Source organism: Podarcis cretensis, assembly GCF_951804945.1.
Source record: "Podarcis cretensis genome assembly, chromosome: 11".
NCBI classification, from domain to species: Eukaryota; Metazoa; Chordata; class Lepidosauria; order Squamata; family Lacertidae; genus Podarcis; species Podarcis cretensis.
The window spans coordinates 2,797,426-2,820,025 of record NC_137180.1 but is presented as its reverse complement, the minus strand read 5'-3'; the positions used below and the strand labels follow the sequence as shown (position 1 = coordinate 2,820,025).

General features: G+C 42.2%; 1 protein-coding gene across 1 annotated transcript in view; it reads left to right on the top strand.

Moving 5' to 3' along the window:
• The window catches only part of LOC307226518 (uncharacterized protein), a 50,818-nt gene that overhangs the window by 6,348 nt on the left and 21,870 nt on the right, over positions 1–22,600 (top strand). The window contains exons 2-6 of the mRNA XM_079995213.1: positions 3,932–4,039; positions 8,835–9,035; positions 18,130–18,242; positions 19,034–19,094; positions 20,413–20,519. Coding sequence (XP_079851339.1) covers positions 3,932–4,039; positions 8,835–9,035; positions 18,130–18,242; positions 19,034–19,094; positions 20,413–20,519 — 590 coding nt within the window. The remainder of the gene's footprint in view (positions 1–3,931; positions 4,040–8,834; positions 9,036–18,129; positions 18,243–19,033; positions 19,095–20,412; positions 20,520–22,600) is intronic.

Sequence of the window (22,600 nt, the reverse complement as noted above, 5' to 3'; positions counted from 1 at the left end):
GCCAAGGAGCGTGGTGGAGTCTCCTTCTTTGGAGGTCTTTAAGCAGAGGCTTGACAACCATATGTCAGGAGTGCTCTGATGGTGTTTCCTGCTTGGCAGGGGGTTGGACTCGATGGCCCTTGTGGTCTCTTCCAACTCTATGATTCTATGATCATTTATGACTGAGAAATCCAGAGTAAACACAACAAGAAATCATTGTAATCCTATGCATGTTTATTTAGAGGGAAATTCCACTGTGTTCAGTGGACCAGGTAAGTGTGCATAGGCTTGTTTCTTCCTTAGTGTGCTAGGCAGAGGAATCCCTTTTTCCCCTCACAGAGCTACATTTCCTAGAGTTCCCTGAAAAGAGGTAATGTAAGGGGAACAATGCACAACACCCTTAACGAACTGCAGTTCCCAAAATACTCTGGGGGGAAGCCATGACAGTTCAAAGTGGTTCCATGTACTTTAAAGTATAGTGTGACTATGGCTCAGGACTCCAGCAAAGGAGAGGCTTTGGATCCAATGGACTCAGTGCCAGGGGCGGAGGAAGCAGGTGTAGTGGGGGCGGTTCGCCCTGGGTGTCACCACTGAGGGGGGTGACAAAATGCTGGGCGGCACTCACAGCAGGGCCTGCAGCGCACCCAAGCCATGTGCCTCTCCTGGGAGTGATGTGGTGGCTTGGGCTCTTGCAGGCTCCTCGCTGCCCAAACAGTCTGCCCCCTGCCTCTCCCCTCAGCTGTAGGGCGGCTGAGTGGGAGGAGGCAGGCAGACTCCAGGGGCCCCATGGTGCACCCTGCCCCTATGGGATTCCTCTGCTGCTGCTCAGTGCCTCTCCTGACCCTCCCCTGATGTCTCTTGAACTCTTTCCACTCTTTCTGCTTTTGGAGCATTGACAGCACAGGAGTAATGGCAGCTGCAGAGGACGAGACCTGCAGGGACAGACCTCCTTTTCTGCCTGTGGACTTCCTTCTCCAACCATAGACTGGGAGGTCCATATTATCCTTTGAGCCCTAGGACCATAACACTGCAGTCTCATTGTCACTCAGATTTGTGGGAGGTCAATTATCCGTGCATCATTTTAAACACATGACACCTGTATTGAAATGTTAAGAATCCTTAACATAATTTAAGCAATATTCTAATTAGCAAAACAAGTACCCCCCCACTCAATATACCATGGATAATTGTTAGGGTAAATTGGACAGCTAGAACGGTTCTGAAATTTATTCCCTCAACATGTTTAATTTTAATTTGATCAGCTGGAACACAGCACAGTGCTGCCAAAGGGCTCAGAAATGACATAAGCATAATAAATTACAGAAAGTAATAATGGGGGGTATTAATTGCTATGCTTTTGTTCTGCTTTATCTGTTAATTGTATTCATATATCACTCCTTGTATATAAATTTGACTTCAATTGTTTTTACTATCATAAAAGTAAGAATAAGAAGGCAGTCAGCCCTAAAGCCATATGGTGTCTTCTCTGTGGTTTTTTTGTTGTTGTTTTTTTACAAAACCCAGAAGCTAGCTATGAGTTTGGAAACAGTTCAGAGGGATATAATGAAGAGCACAGTTGGATGATGCTTTTCAGCAACCTTATTGCCCAAGAGCCTGAACAGTCAAGAAGCTATGTGGTTAAAAAAGAGTGGAAAACAAATTATATGTAAAATAATGTGGCGGCAATAGAATATTGCTTCAGCTGAGCTGGGGAGGAAGACAGAAAGTCTTAATGTATATTTGTGTGGTAATGTTGCAAACTTATATGGTTTGAAGATAAGGAACTTATCTTTAAGGAATTCTTATTTCAGGATAATGTGACTCAAAAATGAGCATTTTCTCCTACAGCTCCTGTATTATTCCCTTCCCTTTGCCATGCATGACAAACCATCCATTGCTTCCGATGGCTTGTCAATACGTCTCTTTTTGTCCAGGCTTTTACTGGACCCTGTTTTGTGTGTTTGAATCTCTCCTGAAAGCCTGTTTAATTGGTTTCCACCCTTTATCAAAAGGTCCCAGTCCAGGTTACAGCAAACCAGTGGTACAATTTAATTAAAATTAGGTAAAACCAATGTTTAATATAAAATTTTAAAAATGCATTTTAAATGGAGAACAAAAGCAGGTCTGAAAGAAATACCTCTGCTGTTAATTTGATCAGCAGACAATTTGATCAGCAGACTGAGCAGGCACACACCCTTCCAGCAGATGTCAAGGCAATAAGCAACTGTCTTACTTTTAATAAACATCTAAAGGCGGCCCTGTTTAGGGAAGTTTTTAATGTTTAATGCTCCATTGTGTTTTTAATATTCGGTTAAGTGTCTTCCCCACTATTAATAATATTTTATTTATTTTTTAAAAGGGATCATATGTACAGATCAAGGTCTGGCAGAGGTGAGCCTGTGTTACAGGTTTGTACAGTCAGTGGGACAGGGAAATGATGCTCAGTGCCAAGGAGGGGCTGAAAACTGGGGAAGGAAGGAGGACTAATGATTTACAAGATGCTAGAGGAGAAGTCTAGGGCAGGCAGTACAGAAATAACATTGCACCTGCATATAGAGCTGTACAAACTAAGTAGTTATGTTATATCATCATTGTCCGACCTGGCAGGTTGCTAGAGGCACATTGGGCACATTGTGTGCATTTTGCAAACTGAGGTCCCCTCTCCTCCCTCACACTCACCTGCTTAGTGAGCACACCTGAAAGCTCATTTGGTTTCCCCCTGACTTCACTGGTCACAGGAACATAGGAAGTCAGGACACTGGTTCATCTAGCTCAGTCTGCACTGACTGGCAGCTGCTCTCCAGGGTTTTAGACAGGGGACAATTCCCCGCCCTGCCTGGAGACACCAGGGATTGAACCTGGGACCTTCAGCATCCAAGCAGGGCCCTCTACCAGGGACCATGCAGTTGGAAACAAGCAGAGGCCATGCTCAGCCTGTCACAAGTCCTATCCTCAAACCAGCCTCAAACTTTTGCCTCTCGGTGGCTTGCTCCCTCTGTGGGAATGTCCCTGAACTTTCTGCCGCTCCCCAGCCATGTTGTTGGCATGCCTCTTCTTGGTTGGTTGTTCTGCTCTGCCTGGAACATACCTTGTTTTGCCTCCACCTGAATTTAATCCTACTCTAAACCTCTAGATTTAGTTTATATAAATTTTTGAAAAAACCAAACCATACTTTCATATTTTCATAACCCACTTTGAGATGTTATTACAATCAAGCTGTATATAATTGCCATGAAATAAATAAAAATACATACATTCATACATACATGCCGCATGGAGGGATAGCTTCTTCCTGCCTCCACAAGCCATCTGTGTTGATGGCATTTGCTCCATCTCTTACTCTGCAAAACTGAGACAGGAAAGCAACAGCAAGAAACAGGCCGCCTTAGCAAGAGCAAAGACCAAGACTGGCATTTCACACAGCAGGAACCTGGCAGGGAGTCTGTCTCCTCTCAGCTCTCCTGAAAGGAGGCTTCAATGGAGTGGTCAGCATGGTGGGGGCAGGACTATGGAGCCCCCCCCTTGTGTCTGTGGCATCCATTGAGTTTTCTTGCCTGTCTCTTCCACCAGAGCAACCCAAGAAGTCCAACATGCACTGTTACATATTTTGTACTATTTGTTTGTGTCAGTATTTTTAACATTGTAAACTGCCTTGGCTCTCTTGGCAGAAAGGCGTTGCTTTATGTCAGAACGTAGAAACTGCTCAGGGTCTAACAGACTCTGGATATTTAGCATCTGGGTTAACCTTTCAGACATCAAGCTGATGTGCAGCTCATTAATCTGTTTATTCTGTATTAACTGCAAAACAGATTATAAGTAACATGTATGTATCAGTCAAGCTAACTAGCTAGGTCTGGATTATTGTTTCTCATTCAAAAGGCGATCATGATAAACAGAGATTCAAATGAATGAATGGTTGTAAAAATGATACGGGTATTTTATTTCTATTCAGGGATGTACCTTACATCTGAAGAACATATCCCCATGTCTTCACGGTCTTGGCTTTCGAAGAAAAAAAGAAATTCTGTCTTCCCTGCTGCAGAAAGCCAAAACAAAACAGGTACAAATTAACCCAGTGTCTTTCCAAACCTCATAGTTGCAAAGTTACAAAATGACTGTTAGGAAATTGTGAAACCCTAAGACAGCAAGAAACTGTTATATCATGGTCATAAACATACCTTCTTGGTAAACAACAGACATTGAGTTCAACAGAATTACCACTAAACAAACATGCATAGGATCACAACCGATGGCAAATAAGCTTTACCGTTTACAATGCTTGTGATTGTGTGGAAAGAATAAGCAAATACTTTAGGGATCCCTCCTTACTGTACATAACACACACACAGAGAGAGAGAGAGAGAGAGTTCAAAAACTGAGGGCATGAAGCAATACAGGGGGAGCTCACTACATTCATTCATCTATAGCATTTACATACTGCCCAATTAACCATGCCACCTGTGCGATTCACACATTGAAATTTCTCTCTCCAGCTAGGCCCTCTGATTTAGCTTGTTAAGGATGCTGAGAACTGAAGTTCTGTGTGAGGTGAACTACAGTTCCCAGAATTCTTTGGGCAAAGTAATGTGCTTTCAGCACACTTTCTATGTATGGTTTGGTCCTGCAATGAGGGTTGTTTTCAGGAGTTAGTGATGAAAAGATTGTGAGGAGGGCAATCTGTGGAGGCTGCAGCCCCCAGACTGCGGAGATGAGCAGCAACAAGGAGATGGGAGAGGAGCAGGCCAGGAAATTTAATGGTTCCTGGTTACACAACATTTGTGAATGAACTTCACAAATTGAAGCTAGAAAGTACTAGTACTGAGCCTAGTATGAGGATTAGATTTATGGGGAAGAGAAGCTATAGATCTCTTGCATTCCTGTAGTAACAAGGCAAGCCATTATTTCCATGGTATATTTGGTGACTGAAAGGTTAGACAGTTTTATGCTGTGACCGTATTAAGAGCTATTTTGGCTTCTATCAACAATAAATCATGGCAGCAAATTCTCTCTGTCTAAAGTCCTCCCATGTGAATCTAGTAAGTGTTTTGAGAGCTTCATGAGAAAGATAACAAGGGAGTATAGTTGCTGCATGCCTGAATCTATTTGGGGGCAGTGGTGCAGTCCTGTGATATCTCCCTCATTGCCAAAACTTCACTATGGATTTAACTGAAGAATAATCTGCAGGCAGTGTTTTGGCTGATAAACTCCTAAATAATCTTTCATACCATCTAGGTGCTTACTCAGTGAGCCATGGGAGTTTCTCTTTTTCTCTCATCTGTACTCAGATTGTTCTCTCTCATATGCACTGATGCACACCTTCTTCTCTTCACCCCACCTTCTGTTTCTTTCTCTCAACATTTTTTCCATTATTATCCTCTCTGGCCCATCTCTCCCCCCACCCCATCCTCACTCATCTCTTCCTCCCCCCACTTTTTCCCCCACCTTTTCTTCTTGGCTAATTTCTCTCTCATTTGCCTCTTCCTTTCTTGTCTCGCTTCCTTTCTTGCCCTTCTCTCTTCATCTCTCAGGCCCCCTTCTGTCCTGGATGTGTCCCTCACTCTCCCATTTCTTTCCTGTTTGCAATGAGACTTTACCACTGCAAGTACCATTTGAAGGGCAATGTTACGTTGAGTTTTACTCAGATCCATTGAAGTTAATGAACATAATCATGTTAGTTCCATTGATTTCAATTATTATTATATCATTTTCATTTTGTAAGTTTAGTATTTGAAAATGTACCGGTACATCTTTCAAAATTTAGTTAATAGTTTCTTATAAGGGATATTCGGTAAGCTTCTGCTTTTAATGGGGATATTGGAATAGGGATATTGGAATAGGGTGTGTGTAGTATGAAAGTCAGAAATCACACATCTTTAATTCCCAAGCTGAGAACATCAATTTCTACAAATTGTTCAGTCTCACTTGTAAAGCAGAAAGGGATGTGGTTACTTTATGAGCTACATCAAATTCCAAATTTCTTCTTCCAAACCTATGAATTTTTTTCTACTGTCATCTAACTCTGATTATAATAGATGCTTTGTGTGTGGAATGCCTGTTTTTCTATTAGATAACCCAAGTGGGTTTCTCCCAAAGGGATTCGAGCCAAAATAGGGGAAGTATGATTTGGATTATGAACTAATTTGGGTTTATGCGTGCATTCCACATATGAAAATCTGTGCAGAGGGGTAAAACCCTAATATTTCCTTCAAGAAGCAAGATAATCATAATGTTACCAAGTCATATAGTTAAGAATCCTGCCGTGACATGAAATGCAAGAGACATGGCTGGCCTCATGACCTGATCATCTGATTAGAACAACAGAGCCTTTTGTTAGTGTTGTAAAGCTATACAATTCTTAACCATAAATATATCTTTATCTGATAAAATAGCTGTTCTGAATTTACAATTGTTCTGAAGTTACAAAGGGGAAACAATGCAAAAAAGCCAGGAGAAAATGAGGAGAAAATGAACAGGAAGAAAGAAACTGTGAGGGGATGGAAGAATGGGGGAAGATTAGGATGGATTGGGGCCACATACATGAGGTTGAGTGCACACATCAGGCCCCAGGCTCCAGGATGCCCACCTGTGCTCTAAGCAGAAATAATATGATAAATGTTATATACTAAATAATATAATAATAGGAGAAGCTGCCTTGATAATTCTTTTTGTGGGGAAGGGGAGGTAGGGTACAAATCCTGAAATAATAAAATTGTTCTGGCAGGTTTGGAACTTGCAGTTCATATAGCTGTTGTATATTATAGAATGAGCAAATGGTACTTGCTTCAGGAGCATATATGTGTTCCCTCTGCACAAATCCAGGAGGCTGGATAAAGAATGCACAAGGGATTTGCATGCTCTTTATTATAATATGATAGCAAACTGCAAAACTGAGCTCAGAGGTAAGACAAAGGATATCTGCACATACTGAAAGGCACTTTTGTTTACCTCTGGTTCACAAAGCACTTAGCCACTACCTTCATGTAAAGGTAAAGGAGGTAAAGGACTCCTGGACAGTTAAGTCCAGTCCAAGGTGACTATGGGGTTGCAACACTCATCTCGCTTTCAGGCCGAGGGAGCCAGTGTTTGTCCACAGACAGCTTCTGGGTCTTGTGGCCAGCATGACTAAACTGCTTCTGGCACAACAGGACACCTTCTCACCACAGAGACCTATTTATCTGCTCACACTGGTGTGCTTTCGAATTGCTAGGTTGGCAGGAGCTGGGACAGAGCAACGGGAGCTTACTCCAACCACCTACCTTCCGATGGGCAATCCCAAGAGGCTCAGTGGTTTAGACCACAGCGCCACCTGCGTCCGATCAGAAGGTTGGCAGTTCAATTCCCCGTGGCGGGGTGAGTTCCCATTGTTCGGTCCCTGCTCCTGCCAACCTAGCAGTTTGAAAGCCCGTCAAAGTGCAAGTAGATAAATAGGTACCACTCCAGTGGGAAGGTAAACGGCATTTCCGTGCGCTGCTCTAGTTCTCCAGAAGTGACTTAGTCATGCTGGCCACATGACTCAGAAGCTGTACGCCGGCTCCCTCAGCCAGTAAAGCGAGGTGCGCGCCACAACCCCAGAGTTGTCCGCGACTAGACCTAATGGTCAGGGGTCCCTTTACATTTACCTAACATAACAAAATACAGGTTCCAGCCTTGAACAATTGGAAATACAAATTTCAACACAGGAAGGGAGGGGAAAAGAGGGAAGGCTAGCAGAGCCTGATTTTGTGTGATGCACTTATATAGATTTTGTTTCTGATGTGGGTAATAAAGGAATAAAGGGAGGCAACAAGTGAATGCCCAGGGAGATGTTTCAGGCAGAAGCAAGGGATTTGAGGAAAAGGAAACTTCTGGGGGTCTGGAAGGTGGTGGAACAAGAGGTGAGGAAGTTACAGGCAAGAACATGTCAGTTTATAAACTGAAAGATAATGTGGGGGAGGGAGCTTCAATATAAAAAAATTTATTTGTGCAAGATATTTTCTATTTTAAGTTCTGTGAATCAAATAATTTCAACCTCGTGGCTTTCAAAGATGATCAGACAAATTCCTGGAGGGTGAGGCTGTCCGTGCCCCGTCAAAGGCTGGGCATTGCAGTGGGGCAGAGCTTTGCTTTCAGGCTTCCCACGGGCATCTGGTCAGCCACTGTGAAAAGAGGGTGCAAGATGGGCCATGGCCTGATCCAGCAGGCTCTCTTTGTGTTCACCACAATGAAAATTGAAAAGCCTGCAACTTTAAAATCCAGCAACAGGCATGGTCAGCCCTGGGGCTGTGGGCTGTCACAGCCCTGCCTTAAGCCAGTGGAGCCAATCTTTGAACTTAATAATAATAATAATAATAATTTTTTATTTATACCCCGCCCTCCCCAGCCAAGGCTGGGCTCAGGGCGGCTAACAAGCAATAATAAAAACAAGTTGAATGAATACAACTTAAAAACAAGATTAAAATACAACATTAAAATATTGAAACATTAAAATATTAAAAATGCAGCCTCATCACAGGAGGAGAAAGGAAAAAGAAAAAAGAAAGAGAGGGAGGGAGGGAATAAAATTGGCTCCAAGCCAAAGGCTAGGTGGAACAACAGGCCCTGCAGAAAGAAATCAGATCCTGCAGGGCCCTGGTCTCATGAGACAGAGCGTTCCACCAGCCCGGAGCCAGTGTTGAAAAGGCCCTGGCTCTGGTTAAGGCTAATCTGACTTCCTTAGGGCTTCATTAGTAGAAGTGGGAGCTTCGGCAGGTCCATCTTTGCATCTTACTATGGCCACGGTCTGAAACATGCTCGTTTATATATGCTAGCAAACTGTAATTCTCTTTATGCTGTAGCCTTCCTCTTATAGCCCTGCTCCTGATTCTGTGCTGTTCCAGAGGCCTGGGTGCAAACAGTGATCCCATCAAGCTCTCAAGTGACAGTGGAGTCGTTGAGAAGTGATGCTGAGCCCAAATCACAAACAACCATCAGCTCATCTATCCCTCTGCCGGGCAGTATTATGGACTACATGGATGAGCTGCAAATGCATCCTCCATGTGCTGCAAAAAGCGCTGCCATTGTTGAGGAAGCTGGACGTGGTAAGCATTCTGTCCCTGACACCAACAAAATCACACCATTTGTTTCCATATTGTACACATTAAGCACCTTAACATCTCACACAAATGAGCAAGAAATGTTTGAAGTCCATGGACTGGATAATAATAATAATAATAACAATAACAACAACAACAACAACAACAACAACAACAATAATAATAATTTATTATTTATACCCTGCCCATCTGGCTGGGCTTCCCCAGCCACTCTGGGCGGCTTCCAAAAAAATATTAAAATACTGTAATACATTAAACATTAAAAGCTTCCCTAAACAGGGCTGCCTTCAGATGGATGGGTTGGATCCAGAGTGTTCTTCCATTGGCTGAAGTTCCTTTGGATCCAGCCATATTTTTCATCATTATTCATGCAGATCTGCATAATACTTTAGGTGGAGATTTCCTAGTCATGGCAACTATTTTAGATTCTCACAGGGAACCTTCTGTGACCATAATTAAAGTCATTCTGCAGAACCCAATGAAGTATCAGCAGGGAAGAGTGAAGTATTAGGCTGTTACCCTGTATCACATAATGAATAAGATACAGTACATTGATGCCATCATTTGATACATTTGTGTGCAATGAAAGAACTTGGAGATACATTCATATAGATAAGGTTGCCAGGTTGCAATGTGGAGAACCTAATATGAATGTTAATACAGTAAGACACAATTAATTTATGCAGTGACTGTACCTCTTGCCATGGCCTTTACAGTGGAACCTTGGGTTGTGGGCGTAATCCATGACAGAGGCACGTCCGCAACCCGCAGCATTCGTAACCTGCAGTGCTGCGTCTGTGCATGCGCGTGACATGATTTGGTGCTTCTGCGCATGCATGAGTGGCGAAACCTGGAAGTAACCCTTTCTGGTACTTCCGGGTTTCCCGCGGTCCGCAACCTGAAAACACGTAACCCGAAGCATTTGTAACCCGAGGTGCCACTGCACTTGTTTTTCCACTTAGCCTCCTGTGAAGAATATGTTCAATCCTTGTTGCACACTTCTCTCAGTTTTGTGATGCAGTTCTCCAAGCAAATAATGAGTACAAAAATGTGTGTAATAGGTGAATGTGCATAAAAATGAATATATTAGTGAAAATAATATAAGATATATTATGTTAGGGGAAATTGCTTGGAAAAAATGTGTATACTGGTGAAGATAACCTATAATATGTGTTTTACTACGGGAAAATTGCTTGCAAAAAGGTGTACATTGAGCAAAATTGCATATTAGGATGAATTTGCACTAAAGTGGTAATGAATTTTCATGAGGGGTGTGTGTGTGTGTGTGTGCGTAATGTGGGGAACTGAACTTAAGAGTGGAAGAAATGAAAAACCAAGGGAAAATGAAAAACCAAGGAAAAATGAACACCAACAAGCTTCCTCTACCCTTAACTGGCAGATGGCATTATTACTCAGCAAAATGTGAGGCTATAAATTGTTCTCATGTACAAGGAAGAGGTTACAGCTAAAGCTTCCATCTTAGATTACAAAACTGAGTTAGCATATCTGTCTATTTCTGTGTTTGAATCCATAATTCTGTTCCATTCCATTTCCGCATTAATCTGCTAATTTCTTTTTAAAGAATTAAATTAAATTTTGAGAAGGAACAAAATTATCTTTAGGTGGTCTTGTGGGCTTATGGCCGAATAAAGTATTATCTATCTATCATCTATCTATCTATCTATCTATCTATCTATCTATCTATCTATCTTTAGGTGGGAGTTTCCCCAAGGTCTATACACAGGAGAAGCAGAAAGAAATGGACATTGATCAATTTCTGAAAATAAATGGACTACACAAAATTTCTCAGGAAAAACAGCTAATGTTGAATTATAAAATAACGGATCAGGAGGTGGAAGGGGCCATCCAGAATATGCAACTAGGTAAATCTCCAGGACCAGATGGTTTGACTTCAAGATATTACAGATCTTTGAAAGAATGGTTAATACAACCATTGAAGGAAGTCTGTAACGAAATTTTGAAAGGGAGAAAGGCACCAGAGTCGTGGAAGGAAGCTTATATTACACTTATACCAAAAACAGAGATTGAAAAGACACAGTTTAAGAACTACCGCCCCATATTGCTGCTTAATGTGGATTACAAAATTTTTGCAGACATTTTGGCTAAAAGGCTAAAAAAGGTTTTAGAAGAAGAAATTCATAAAGACCAAGTGGGCTTTCTCCCGGGTAGACAATATTAATATTTAATATTAATATTTTAGAAAAATTACAAGTGAACATCAATACCAAGGCAGTTTTGATATTTGTGGATGCAGAGAAAGCCTTTGACAACATCTCATGGAGTTTTATGAAGAAGGATCTACAGGGGATGGGGGTAGGCCAAGGTTTTGAAAATGGTATAGCTGCAATTTACTCAGAACAAAAGGCAAAACTAATTGTGAATAATGTGGTGACAGAAGAGTTTAAGATTGAGAAAGGGACACGACAAGGTTGCCCAATTTCTCCATTGCTCTTTATATCGGTCCTTGAGGTTTTGTTAAATATGATTAGAAAGGACCAAGAGATTAAAGGTATACAAGTGGGAGTTAAACAGTACAAACTGAAAGCATTTGCTGATGACTTAGTGTTGACTTTACAGGAGCCAGAATCTAGTACTAAAAGGGTATTGGAACTGATTCAAGAATTTGGACAGGTAGCAGGTTTTAAGTTGAACAAGATGAAAACTAAGGTTTTAGAGAAAAATTTAACTGTGAATGAGAGAGAAAAGTTTCAGGAGGAGACAGGATTAACATTGGTTAAGAAAGTGAAATATTTAGGGGTTAATATGACAGCCAAAAATGTGAATTTATTTAAGGATAATTATGAAAAATGTTGGACTGAAGTGAAAAAGGATTTAGAAATATGGACAAATTTGAAGTTATCATTGTTAGGCCGAATTGCTGTGATAAAAATGAATGTGCTGCCAAGGATGTTGTTTTTGTTTCAAACATTGCAAATTTTGGATAAGATGGATTGTTTCAAGAAGTGGCAGAAAGATATTTCCAGATTTGTTTGGCAGGGCAAGAAGCCTCGAATAAAATTTAAGATACTAACTGATGCTAAAGAAAGAGGTGGATTTGCCCTGCCAGACCTTAAGCTATATTATGAATCAGCTGCTTTTTGCTGGCTGAGAGAATGGCTGCTTCTTGAAAACACTGGCATGTTGGATTTAGAAGGTTTTAATAATGTATTTGGTTGGCATGCATATTTGTGGTATGATAAGGTAAAAGCACACAAAGCGTTTAAAAATCATACTGTTAGAAAAGCATTGTTTAATGTTTGGATAAGATATAAGGATTTGTTAGAAAAGAAACCCCAAAGATGGTTGTCACCAATGGAAGCGAAGGCACAGAAAAAACTCAATATGGAGGCCAAATGGCCGAAATATTGGGAAATTTTGGAACAAGATGGAGACAGAATAAAATTGCAGAGTTTTGAAAAATTGAAAAATAAAGTGCGAGACTGGCTCCATTATTACCAAATAAAGGAGGCATTCAATTTGGACAAAAAAGTTGGCTTCCAGGTGGAAAAATCAAAATTGGAAACAGAATTGTTAGACTCAAATATCAAGAATTTGTCCAAAATGTATAACTTGCTGTTGAAATGGAACACTCAGGATGAAATGGTGAAATCAGTTATGATTAAATGGGCACAAGATGTTGGACATAACATAATGATGGCTGACTGGGAACAGTTATGGACCACAGGTATGAAATTTACGGCATGTAATGCCTTAAGACAAAACTTAATGAAAATGATTTATAGGTGGTACATGACACAGTCAAGCTTGCAAAAATTTACCATTTGCCCAATAATAAATGCTGGAAATGTAATGAGATTGAAGGTACATTCTTTCACCTTTGGTGGACATGCCCAAGGATTAAGACATTCTGGGAGATGATTTATAACGAAATGAAAAGGTATTTAAATATACCTTCCTGAAGAAACCAGAGGCCTTCTCCTGGGAATGGTCGGCCAATTGGTGCCAAAGAAGGACAGAACATTTTTTATGTATGCAACAACAGCAGCAAGAATACTCATCGCGAAGTATTGGAAGACACAAGATTTACCCACCCGGGAAGAATGGCAGATGAAGTTGATGGACTATATGGAACTGGCGGAAATGACTGGCAGAATCCGAGACCAGGGAGAAGAGTCGGTGAGAGCTTGCAGGGCAGCAGCTGAAGAAGGAGCAAAAAGGGTTTTCTCGTGTGTGTGTTTCTTTGTGGCTGCTCTCCCTGTGCAAAGGTCAGAGGGGGCAGGGTTTCTGTTGAGGCAGGTGATTAGCTGTGGGAGGAGCCTATCAGAGCTTGCAGGGGAGCAGCGCGCGCCTAGCAGCGTGTGCAATTTATTCCATCTTTTAGATTTAGGGGAGCTAGTCTCAAACGTTTGTTGGGGGAGACCTAGGGTTTTTTTGGGGGGGAGTTATTTGTCCTGTGTGCACGCTTCTTATGATGGAGGACCGCTGTAGCCACCCCCAACAACACGTTCTAAAGATGGAGAGTGAGGGAACAGATGCAGTCGCCTGCGGTTCCTGCGTAATGTTTGCCATCTTGCCAAAGGTTGCAGGCAGCTTTACCTGCAGCAATTGCATGTCGATTGCCCTCTTAAAAGACAAAGTCCAGCAACTGGAGGAACGTGTAGCTACGCTCCAAAGAATTAGAGAGCTGGAGCTCTTCTTGGAAGCAACAGAGCACACCGTCTCCACCAAGGAGGAGACAGGGGACTCCCCTGAAAAGGAGGCTAGCTCACCAACACAGGAGCCAGATATATGGAGAAACGTGACTCAAAGAAGTAGGAGGCCCAGGGTTCGCTCTGATTGTTTAGAATTACACAATCGCTTTGAGGTCCTCTCCCCTAGCATGGAAGACGAAGAGCAGACTTCATTTGAGGATCTCTCCTTCATTACAGTCAATCAGGTATATGAAGACGAGCAGCAAAGTCAGTCCTCAGGGAATGTGCAGGCGACCTTGGAACGGACAGCTCACAGAAGAACCCTGACCAAACCTAAGAGGAGGCGTGTAGTGGTGGTAGGGGATTCCCTACTGAGGTGAACAGAAGCAGTGATCTGTGGGCCTGACAAGATGTCTCGGGAAGTGTGCTGTCTCTCGCGGGGCTAAGATCCAAGATGTAACTGAACGACTGCAAGGAATCATAAAACCCACTGACAAATACCCCTTCCTCTTGGTTCATGTGGGAACCAATGACACTGCAAGCAATAGCCTCCAGAAGATCAAAAGAGACTATGAGGCTCTGGACAGGAAATTGAAACAATTAAATGCACAAATTGTCATCTCATCTGTCCTCCCAGTTGAACGACGTGGCCCAGGGAGAGAGGGAAAAATAGTGGAAGTGAACAGCTGGCTTCGCAAATGGTGTAAACAGGAACGGTTTGGATTCTTAGATCACGGACTGCAGTTTCTTGAAGATGGACTTCTGGCAAGCGATGGGCTGCACCTCACAACGGTTGGGAGGAATGTTTTTGCCAAAAATCTCAGAAACCTCATCAGGAGGGCTTTAAACTGACTAATGTGGGGGAGGGAGACAGTGCTCCTGAAGGTAGGAGTCTATCAATTGATGAACATGATCATCCAAATGTCATAGACCAAATGGAGCAAACAGCACGCAGACCTAGTGGTGGGAGGAAAAAATCCTTAAATAAGAGACATGGGGGAATGATTAATGGACTTCAATATCTGTACACTAATGCGCAAAGCATGGGAAATAAACAAGATGAGCTTGAGCTCTTGGTACAGCAAACTAAATATGACATAATAGGCATCACTGAAACCTGGTGGGATAAGTCCCATGACCGGAATGTAATAATGGAGGGATACAATCTATTTCAGAGAAACAGACCAGACAGGAAAGGCGGAGGAGTGGCGTTATATGTCAGGGATGTGTATACCTGTGAAGAGATCCAAGATTTAGAACCTCAAAGCCAAAGTGAGAGCATTTGGGTCAAAATTAAGGGAAAGAAGAATAACAGTGACCTCATTATGGGAGTTTACTATAGATCCCCAAGCCAAACGGAGGACATAGATGATGCCTTCCTGGAACAGATGGCCAAGCATGCAAAAGGAAGGGAGATAGTAGTAATGGGGGACTTCAATTACCCAGATATTTGCTGGATGTCAAACTCAGCCAAGAGCATAAGGTCAAACAGATTCCTCACTGGCCTTGCAGACAACTTCGTTGTCCAGAAAGTGGAAGAAGCAACAAGAGGAACAGCCATTTTAGATCTGGTCCTAACCAATGTTGATGACCTGGTTAGTGGGGTAGAAGTGGAAGGATCATTAGGCGTGAGTGATCATGCTCTTCTGAAGTTTACTATACAGCAGAAAGGAGCAGCCAAGCATACTAAGACTCAATTTCTTGACTTTAAGAAAGCCGACTTCATAAAACTTAGGGAAGTGCTAGGTGAGATCCCTTGGACAGTAATACTAAAAGGAAAGGGAGTTCATGATGGCTGGGAGTTTGTTAAGAGGGAGATAGTAAAAGCACAACTTCAGGCAATACCAATGAGACGGAAACATGGAAGGTGCCTAAAGAAGCCAGGGTGGCTATCTAAAGAACTTTTAACTGAGTTAAGATTAAAAAAGGATGTGTACAAAAAATGGAAAAGGGGGGAAACCACCAAAGAGGAATTCAAACAAATAGCCAGCACGTGTAGACACAAAGTCAGAAAAGCTAAAGCACAGAATGAACTCAGGCTTGCTAGAGAGGTTAAAAGCAACAAAAAAGGCTTTTATGGGTATGTTCGTAGCAAAAGGAAGAAGAAAGAAACAGTGGGGTCACTCAGAGGAGAAGATGGTGAAATGCAGACAGGGGACACAGAAAGGGCTGAACTCCTCAATGCCTTCTTTGCCTCAGTCTTCTCCGATAAAGAAAACAATGCCCGACCTGAAGAATTTGGAGCAAATGATTCAGCAGAGGAAACACAGCCCAGAATAACTAAGGAGATAGTACAAGAATACTTGGCTAGTTTAGATGTATTCAAGTCTCCAGGGCCAGATGAACTGCATCCAAGAGTATTAAAAGAACTGGCAGGTGTGATCTCAGAACCACTGGCAGTCATCTTTGAGAATTCCTGGAGAACAGGCGAAGTCCCGGCAGACTGGAGGAGGGCAAATGTTGTCCCTATTTTCAAAAAGGGGAAAAGAGAGGACCCAAATAATTACCGCCCAGTCAGTCTGACATCAATACCAGGGAAGATTCTGGAGCAGATCATTAAGCAAACAGTCTGTGAGCACCTAGAAAGGAATGCTGTGATCACCAATAGTCAACATGGATTTCTGAAAAGTCATGTCAGACTAACCTGATCTCGTTGTTTGACAGAATTACAAGTCTGGTAGATGAAGGGAACGCAGTGGATGTAGCCTACCTTGATTTCAGCAAGGCATTTGACAAGGTGCCCCATGATATTCTTGTAAAGAAGCTGGTAAAATGCGGACTTGACTATGCTACCACTCAGTGGATTTGTAACTGGCTGACTGACCGAACCCAAAGGGTGCTCATCAATGGTTCCTCTTCATGCTGGAGAAGAGTGACTAGTGGGGTGCCACAGGGTTCTGTCTTGGGCCCGGTCTTATTCAACATCTTTATCAACGACTTGGATGATGGACTCAAGGGCATCCTGATCAAATTTGCAGATGACACCAAACTGGGAGGGGTGGCTAACACCCCAGAGGACAGGATCACACTTCAAAACAACCTTGACAGATTAGAGAACTGGGCCAAACCAAACAAGATGAATTTTAACAGGGAGAAATGTAAAGTATTGCACTTGGGCAAAAAAATTGAGAGGCACAAATACAAGATGGGTGACACCTGGCTTGAGAGCAGTACATGTGAAAAGGATCTAGGAGTCTTGGTTGACCACAAACTTGACATGAGCCAACAGTGTGACGCGGCAGCTAAAAAAGCCAATGCAATTCTGGGCTGCATCAATAGGAGTATAGCATCTAGATCAAGGGAAGTAATAGTGCCACTGTATTCTGCTCTGGTCAGACCTCACCTGGAGTACTGTGTCCAGTTCTGGGCACCACAGTTCAAGAAGGACAATGACAAACTGGAACGTGTCCAGAGGAGGGCAACCAAAATGGTCAAAGGCCTGGAAACGATGCCTTAGGAGGAATGGCTAAGGGAGCTGGGCATGTTTAGCCTGGAGAAGAGGAGGTTAAGGGGTGATATGATAGCCATGTTCAAATATATAAAAGGATGTCACATAGAGGAGGGAGAAAGGTTGTTTTCTGCTGCTCCAGAGAAGCGGACACGGAGCAATGGTTCCAAACTACAAGAAAGAAGATTCCACCTAAACATTAGGAAGAACTTCCTGACAGTAAGAGCTGTTTGACAGTGGAATTTGCTGCCAAGGAGTGTGGTGGAGTCTCCTTCTTTGGAGGTCTTTAAGCAGAGGCTTGACAACCATATGTCAGGAGTGCTCTGATGGTGTTTCCTGCTTGGCAAGGGGGTTGGACTCGATGGCCCTTGTGGTCTCTTCCAACTCTATGATTCTATGATTCTATGAAATCTTTACATATTGATAAATATACATTATATTCGTAAATTCACATTTTCACATTTCATTATATACCAACATTTATCCATTTCTTATTTCTTGACCTGTGTCTTCCCTCCACCCGTGCGTGACTTATTATTTTTGTAACTTTATTATTGAGATTGTAATTCTGTATCTTAATAATTAAACATTTAATCTTATATATCTGCTTAGCTTACCTTAGCTTAACTTTGTGAAATCAGTCTATACACATCAATAAATTCTTGATGGAGTATCTTTTGGTCATGTATTCTTCCACACATTTCCATTCCTGTTTGAGATTTTGATTAGATTGCATTCTAATTGTTGCCGTCATTTTTGCTAATTCAATCATTTTTAAAAAAATATTTTGCCAATCTTTCAATGTTGGTGCTTCTTCTGATTTCCATTTTTTTGCAATCAGTAACCTTGCGGCAGCTGTTGCATATAAAAAGATTATTTTCATGTCTTTTGGGTTGTCATTTGTTATAATTCCTAAAAGGAATGTTTCCGGCTTCTTACACAAGGCTTGTTTTTACAGGTGAAATTGGGCAGGACCAATCTTGGTTGAACAAACTGAGCTTCAACAATGACCGCTCCCCACTTAAAACGGGGGGCGCCTTTTGCGTGGACGCGTGCAGCCCTGGATCTGGAGTGGCCCCATCAGCATAGGCTTTGCCTTCCCTCAGGTGGGATACCTGGAGGTCCCCGCCTACCCCAGTGAGCAGTCCAATCCCACCTGGGGGAAGCGTTGCCAGGGAAACCAGGCCAGGTAAGGGGAGGGATTACCTGCCCACACAATAGAGGGTGGATCTTAATTGTTAATCCTCACTTGGCTCCAGAGCTTCTCCCACCCTACCCACCCTCAGTTAATGTCTTCTTTTGCAGGTTAACTTTTCTTCATAGGTTTTGCAGGTTAACCTGTCTCCACAGGTATGCGGGCACTGCTACGATAAGGTCGCTGTTAAAGGGCCGGAAAGGAATTTCCCTGCATTGGCAGGTTTCGCCTTTCCCGTAGCAAAACGTCACAACTTTGGCGGTATCAGGCCTTGGGCGGAATCCTTTAGTCCATCTTCCTCTTTGCGGCGGCGATACCAGGGTTCCCCGTTAAAGGGGTTTTCTGAAGGGAGGCTTTGGCCGTACGCCGAAAGGTCGTCATTGCTCTCCCCTGCGGCGGCGTAACGGGGGCAGCTATCTCTGCTTGAACATATGTTCTCCAGAGCCGGCCCATCCCCCACACACACACTGGATAACCCTGATGCTCCCTAGGTCCCCGGCTGGGGACTAGGGAGAGAGAACGCCCAATGCCTGAGCCAAGGTCTACCCACATTTGAAATTTAATAAAGTTGTGGCCAATTTAATCCCATAGCACGTTGTCTAGAGTCGTTATTCCACATGACGGGGGATACCACTCGGGATCTGGGGACTCCGCCTGTCCACGCAAGAACAAGCTCTCATTTGTAACATGCCTGAATGAAAGTAAAGGAAACAAAACTGCACAAAAAGGTATTTTGACAGCATAGGCTGAAGCATATATTCTGCCTGACATACCTGATATTCTGCCTGACATGTACCATTCCCACGGTGAGACATGGGTGTTTCCTTAGAAATATATCCTATTTGTGGTAAGTGTAAACTCCTCTTGACTCACCTCATTTTTGTGTCTGTGACCCCAGTAGTCATTCAGGAGTTCTGGAGAACTAAATTTCCTAGGAAGCCATGGGCTCCTGAGTTCAGGGAAAGAGCTTGCTGCCACTGCTATGACTTGCCTGCTGCAAATTGGGAAGAAGGGATGCGGTTGGCAGCAGGAAATGAGATGCTGAAGGAAGAACAGAGGCTGATTGGCAGGCAGCAATGCTACCTGCTTAGATCTGTGGAACTAGCGCATCTACAAGTCCACATAATGTTCATTCAAACATTTGAAAATCCTCTAGTGTGACAACAACTAACCTTTGGAACCCCCTGTCCATTAACATTACATGGGTACCTTCACTGTATTATTTTCATAATAATCTGCTAAAAACCCTTTTTGGTTCAGCAAACCTACCCAGGTATGTAACTTTAGTGTGCAGTTTTAACATATGATTTTAATAAGTACAATTGTTTTAAAGAACTGTTAAAAGAACAGGCAACTTGCTTTAAATGTTTGTTTTTACTAGCATTTTAAAATATTTTTTATTTGAACATTTTATATTGTCTTTTCTATACTGCTTAGTAGAGGTCTTTTGTTTGTATGGTAAGTGGTATATAAATTTTATGAAATAATAATAAATACAATATGGTCCAAACCAAGCCCAGGGGCAAATATTGGAGTATTTATGCTCGTCTCATAAGTGGGGGAGTTTGTGTATCAAGCTTCTCTAAGTCAGAATTCACCACCAACAATAACTTTACACACATTAGGTCAGGACTGGTGAACCTGTGGCCTTCATAAGTCACTATGTGGCCTTCCAGATGTTGTGGAATCCAGCAACCATCAGCCCATCCAGCATGGCTAATGATCAGACACCATGGGAGTTGTAAACAAGCAACATCTGCTGCACCTCTAGGTTCCCCATCCCCGAATTAGCCAAATTTGGGTAATTCCTGTGCTGTGTCAGGATTTCTAACATATTTTGCATGGTCTGACTGAGTTCACCTTACTTAAAGTGCTTTTGTCCTCTCTCTGCTGGTGAGTGCATAATAATGCATTCTTTGTGTTTAGTGGTTAATATTGAGTGCGACTGGATAATGGTAGAGGAAGTTTTCAGCTATGAGCATTTCTGGTTCATTTTGCTTCATGTCTTACATAGTCAAGAATTATATTTATATATACATATCACAGGTCATCCCAGTGCTCCTAGAGCTCATGACAATCAACTGGATGGATGCCTGTCCAAAGAAGAACAGCTTTACATTCCATACAGACTAGCAAAATTATATATTACCAAGGTAAACAAACAAAGTAATTTCTGATATGAATTGACTTCAGTAGATAATTAACTGCTAATGCATTACTTCTTTTTATAAACACACTAATGTAGAGAAAAGAGTCTTTCTTCCGCTTTTCCTACTGGATGGTACTTCTCTTAGGGCAGGTAATTAATTTATTGTTAAATCATTTTCTCCATTTAAGGGAAGGCCAACATGAAAAACTGTCTGTTGCACTGTTAGCCATGGAAAACCAATAGTAATAGTAATAGTTTTAACTGCTGAAATTGTTTAAACATGATAATATGTTCATGTCCTGATCCTTTGGCAAGGCATATTTTGTTTCATTTTTAATGTTTACTCTGGTGGAAGGGAAGCCTGGCTTGCATCCAATACACAGTGCTTATCCAAACTAATACATGTGTCCTGGGATCAGGGCATCTGAGGTCAGATGAGAAGAGTGGCTTTGTGTGCTCATCCCCTAAAATACACCTTCTGTCATAACATTGTTCCAAGCTAAACAAGGCAGAGAAGGAGCAGACTGGGCACCCACCATATAGCATCATGCATTCTGGTTTGCATAAGAATTGAGGATGGATTGAAGTTATCTGTATGAATAAGCTTTATTTTTTTCTCAGCAAAGTTCATAATATCATAATGCAAACTTCTCATAGTTTTTATATTATAATAACTGAAAGCTCAGTAGAGTATAGCAACCTCAGTTGCTATACTTCATCCAAAGAAACTATGCCCAAAAGGGGGAAAGGAGAGCAATCCAGCCCCCCTCTCTTCCCAGTTGATCCAGCTACTGGTGCTGGGCCCAATTTAGAGCTAGTGCAGCCAAAAAAGGGGGGCAAAATGGTCTCCTGCACATTCTGCCCTGGCCAGTGTGAGCAGCAGGGCTTTGGGTGTGAAATGGCTCCACCACCTTGGTCAGCCATGCTGATCCTGGCCAGGGGTTGGGATTGCTCCCCAGGTCTTGAAGCTAAAACTCAAGAGAAAGCAAACAATTCTCCATTGTAAGGCTGCGCAAATAAATTTCATTGTGTGTCTGCTTCTGTTGAACTGATACGGTAACAGGCTTGTGAGAATCAAAATCAAATATTTGCCTGCCTGTGCACCTGCTCTGGTCTGCTTGTGGGAAATGCTTGAGGTGTGCTTAGTGTTTACATCTAGTTGGGAACATACCACATTTCCATTGTAGTGTGGCCTAGGATATTCCCAAAGCAAGTTTTTATCAGAATATGTCCCAGGTTAGGATCAAAGTAAGCACTTCTTTCCCACCACCTGGCAAGATGCCTGCTTTGCTCTGCAAGTCATCATAGTCCAGGAAGGAGCCTGCTAGAGACAGAGGCATAGGAAGGGGGTGAGGGGGGTGCTGTTCGCCTCGGGTGTCATGACTGAGGGGGGTGACAAAATGGCAGGTGAGTGGGCGGCACACCTCGCACGTGGCAGCAGCATGTCTTCTTTTTTATATATATATAGATTTTTATTAAGATTTTAAAGGTTACAGAGAAAAAAATTGGGAAAAAAAATAAATAAAAATTCCAGTCAAAAAAGAAAAAGAAAAACCATACATATAGAAAAACATCATCAAAAAACAGAAAAAAGAAAAAAGAAATAAAAAACAGGTCAAACCTTTAAATCACTTACTTACATTCACTTATTTCCTTGACCTCCTCGCACCTCCCATTTTTGTATTCTAATTCAATTAGATATTCCAGCAAATCCTTCCAACTTTGTTTTTATCCTAATAATTTATCTTAATATACTATAATTTTACATTCTCTCTTTCACCAATTCATTTTTACTTAATCCTTTATATCTTTTCTGCTAAAACCACATAGTTTTTTCCCCCCAACATCTTTCTAACATTCCTTAATTTTACAGTATTTCTGAAGATAAGCTTTAAATTTCTTCCACTCTTCTTCCGCCGACTCTTCTCCTTGGTCTCGGATTCTGCCAGTCATCTCAGCTAGTTCCATATAGTCCATCACCTTCATCTGCCATTCTTCCCGAGTGGGTAGATCTTGTGTTTTCCAATACTTTGCGATGAGTATTCTTGCTACTGTTGTAGCGTACATAAAAAAAGTTCTATCTTC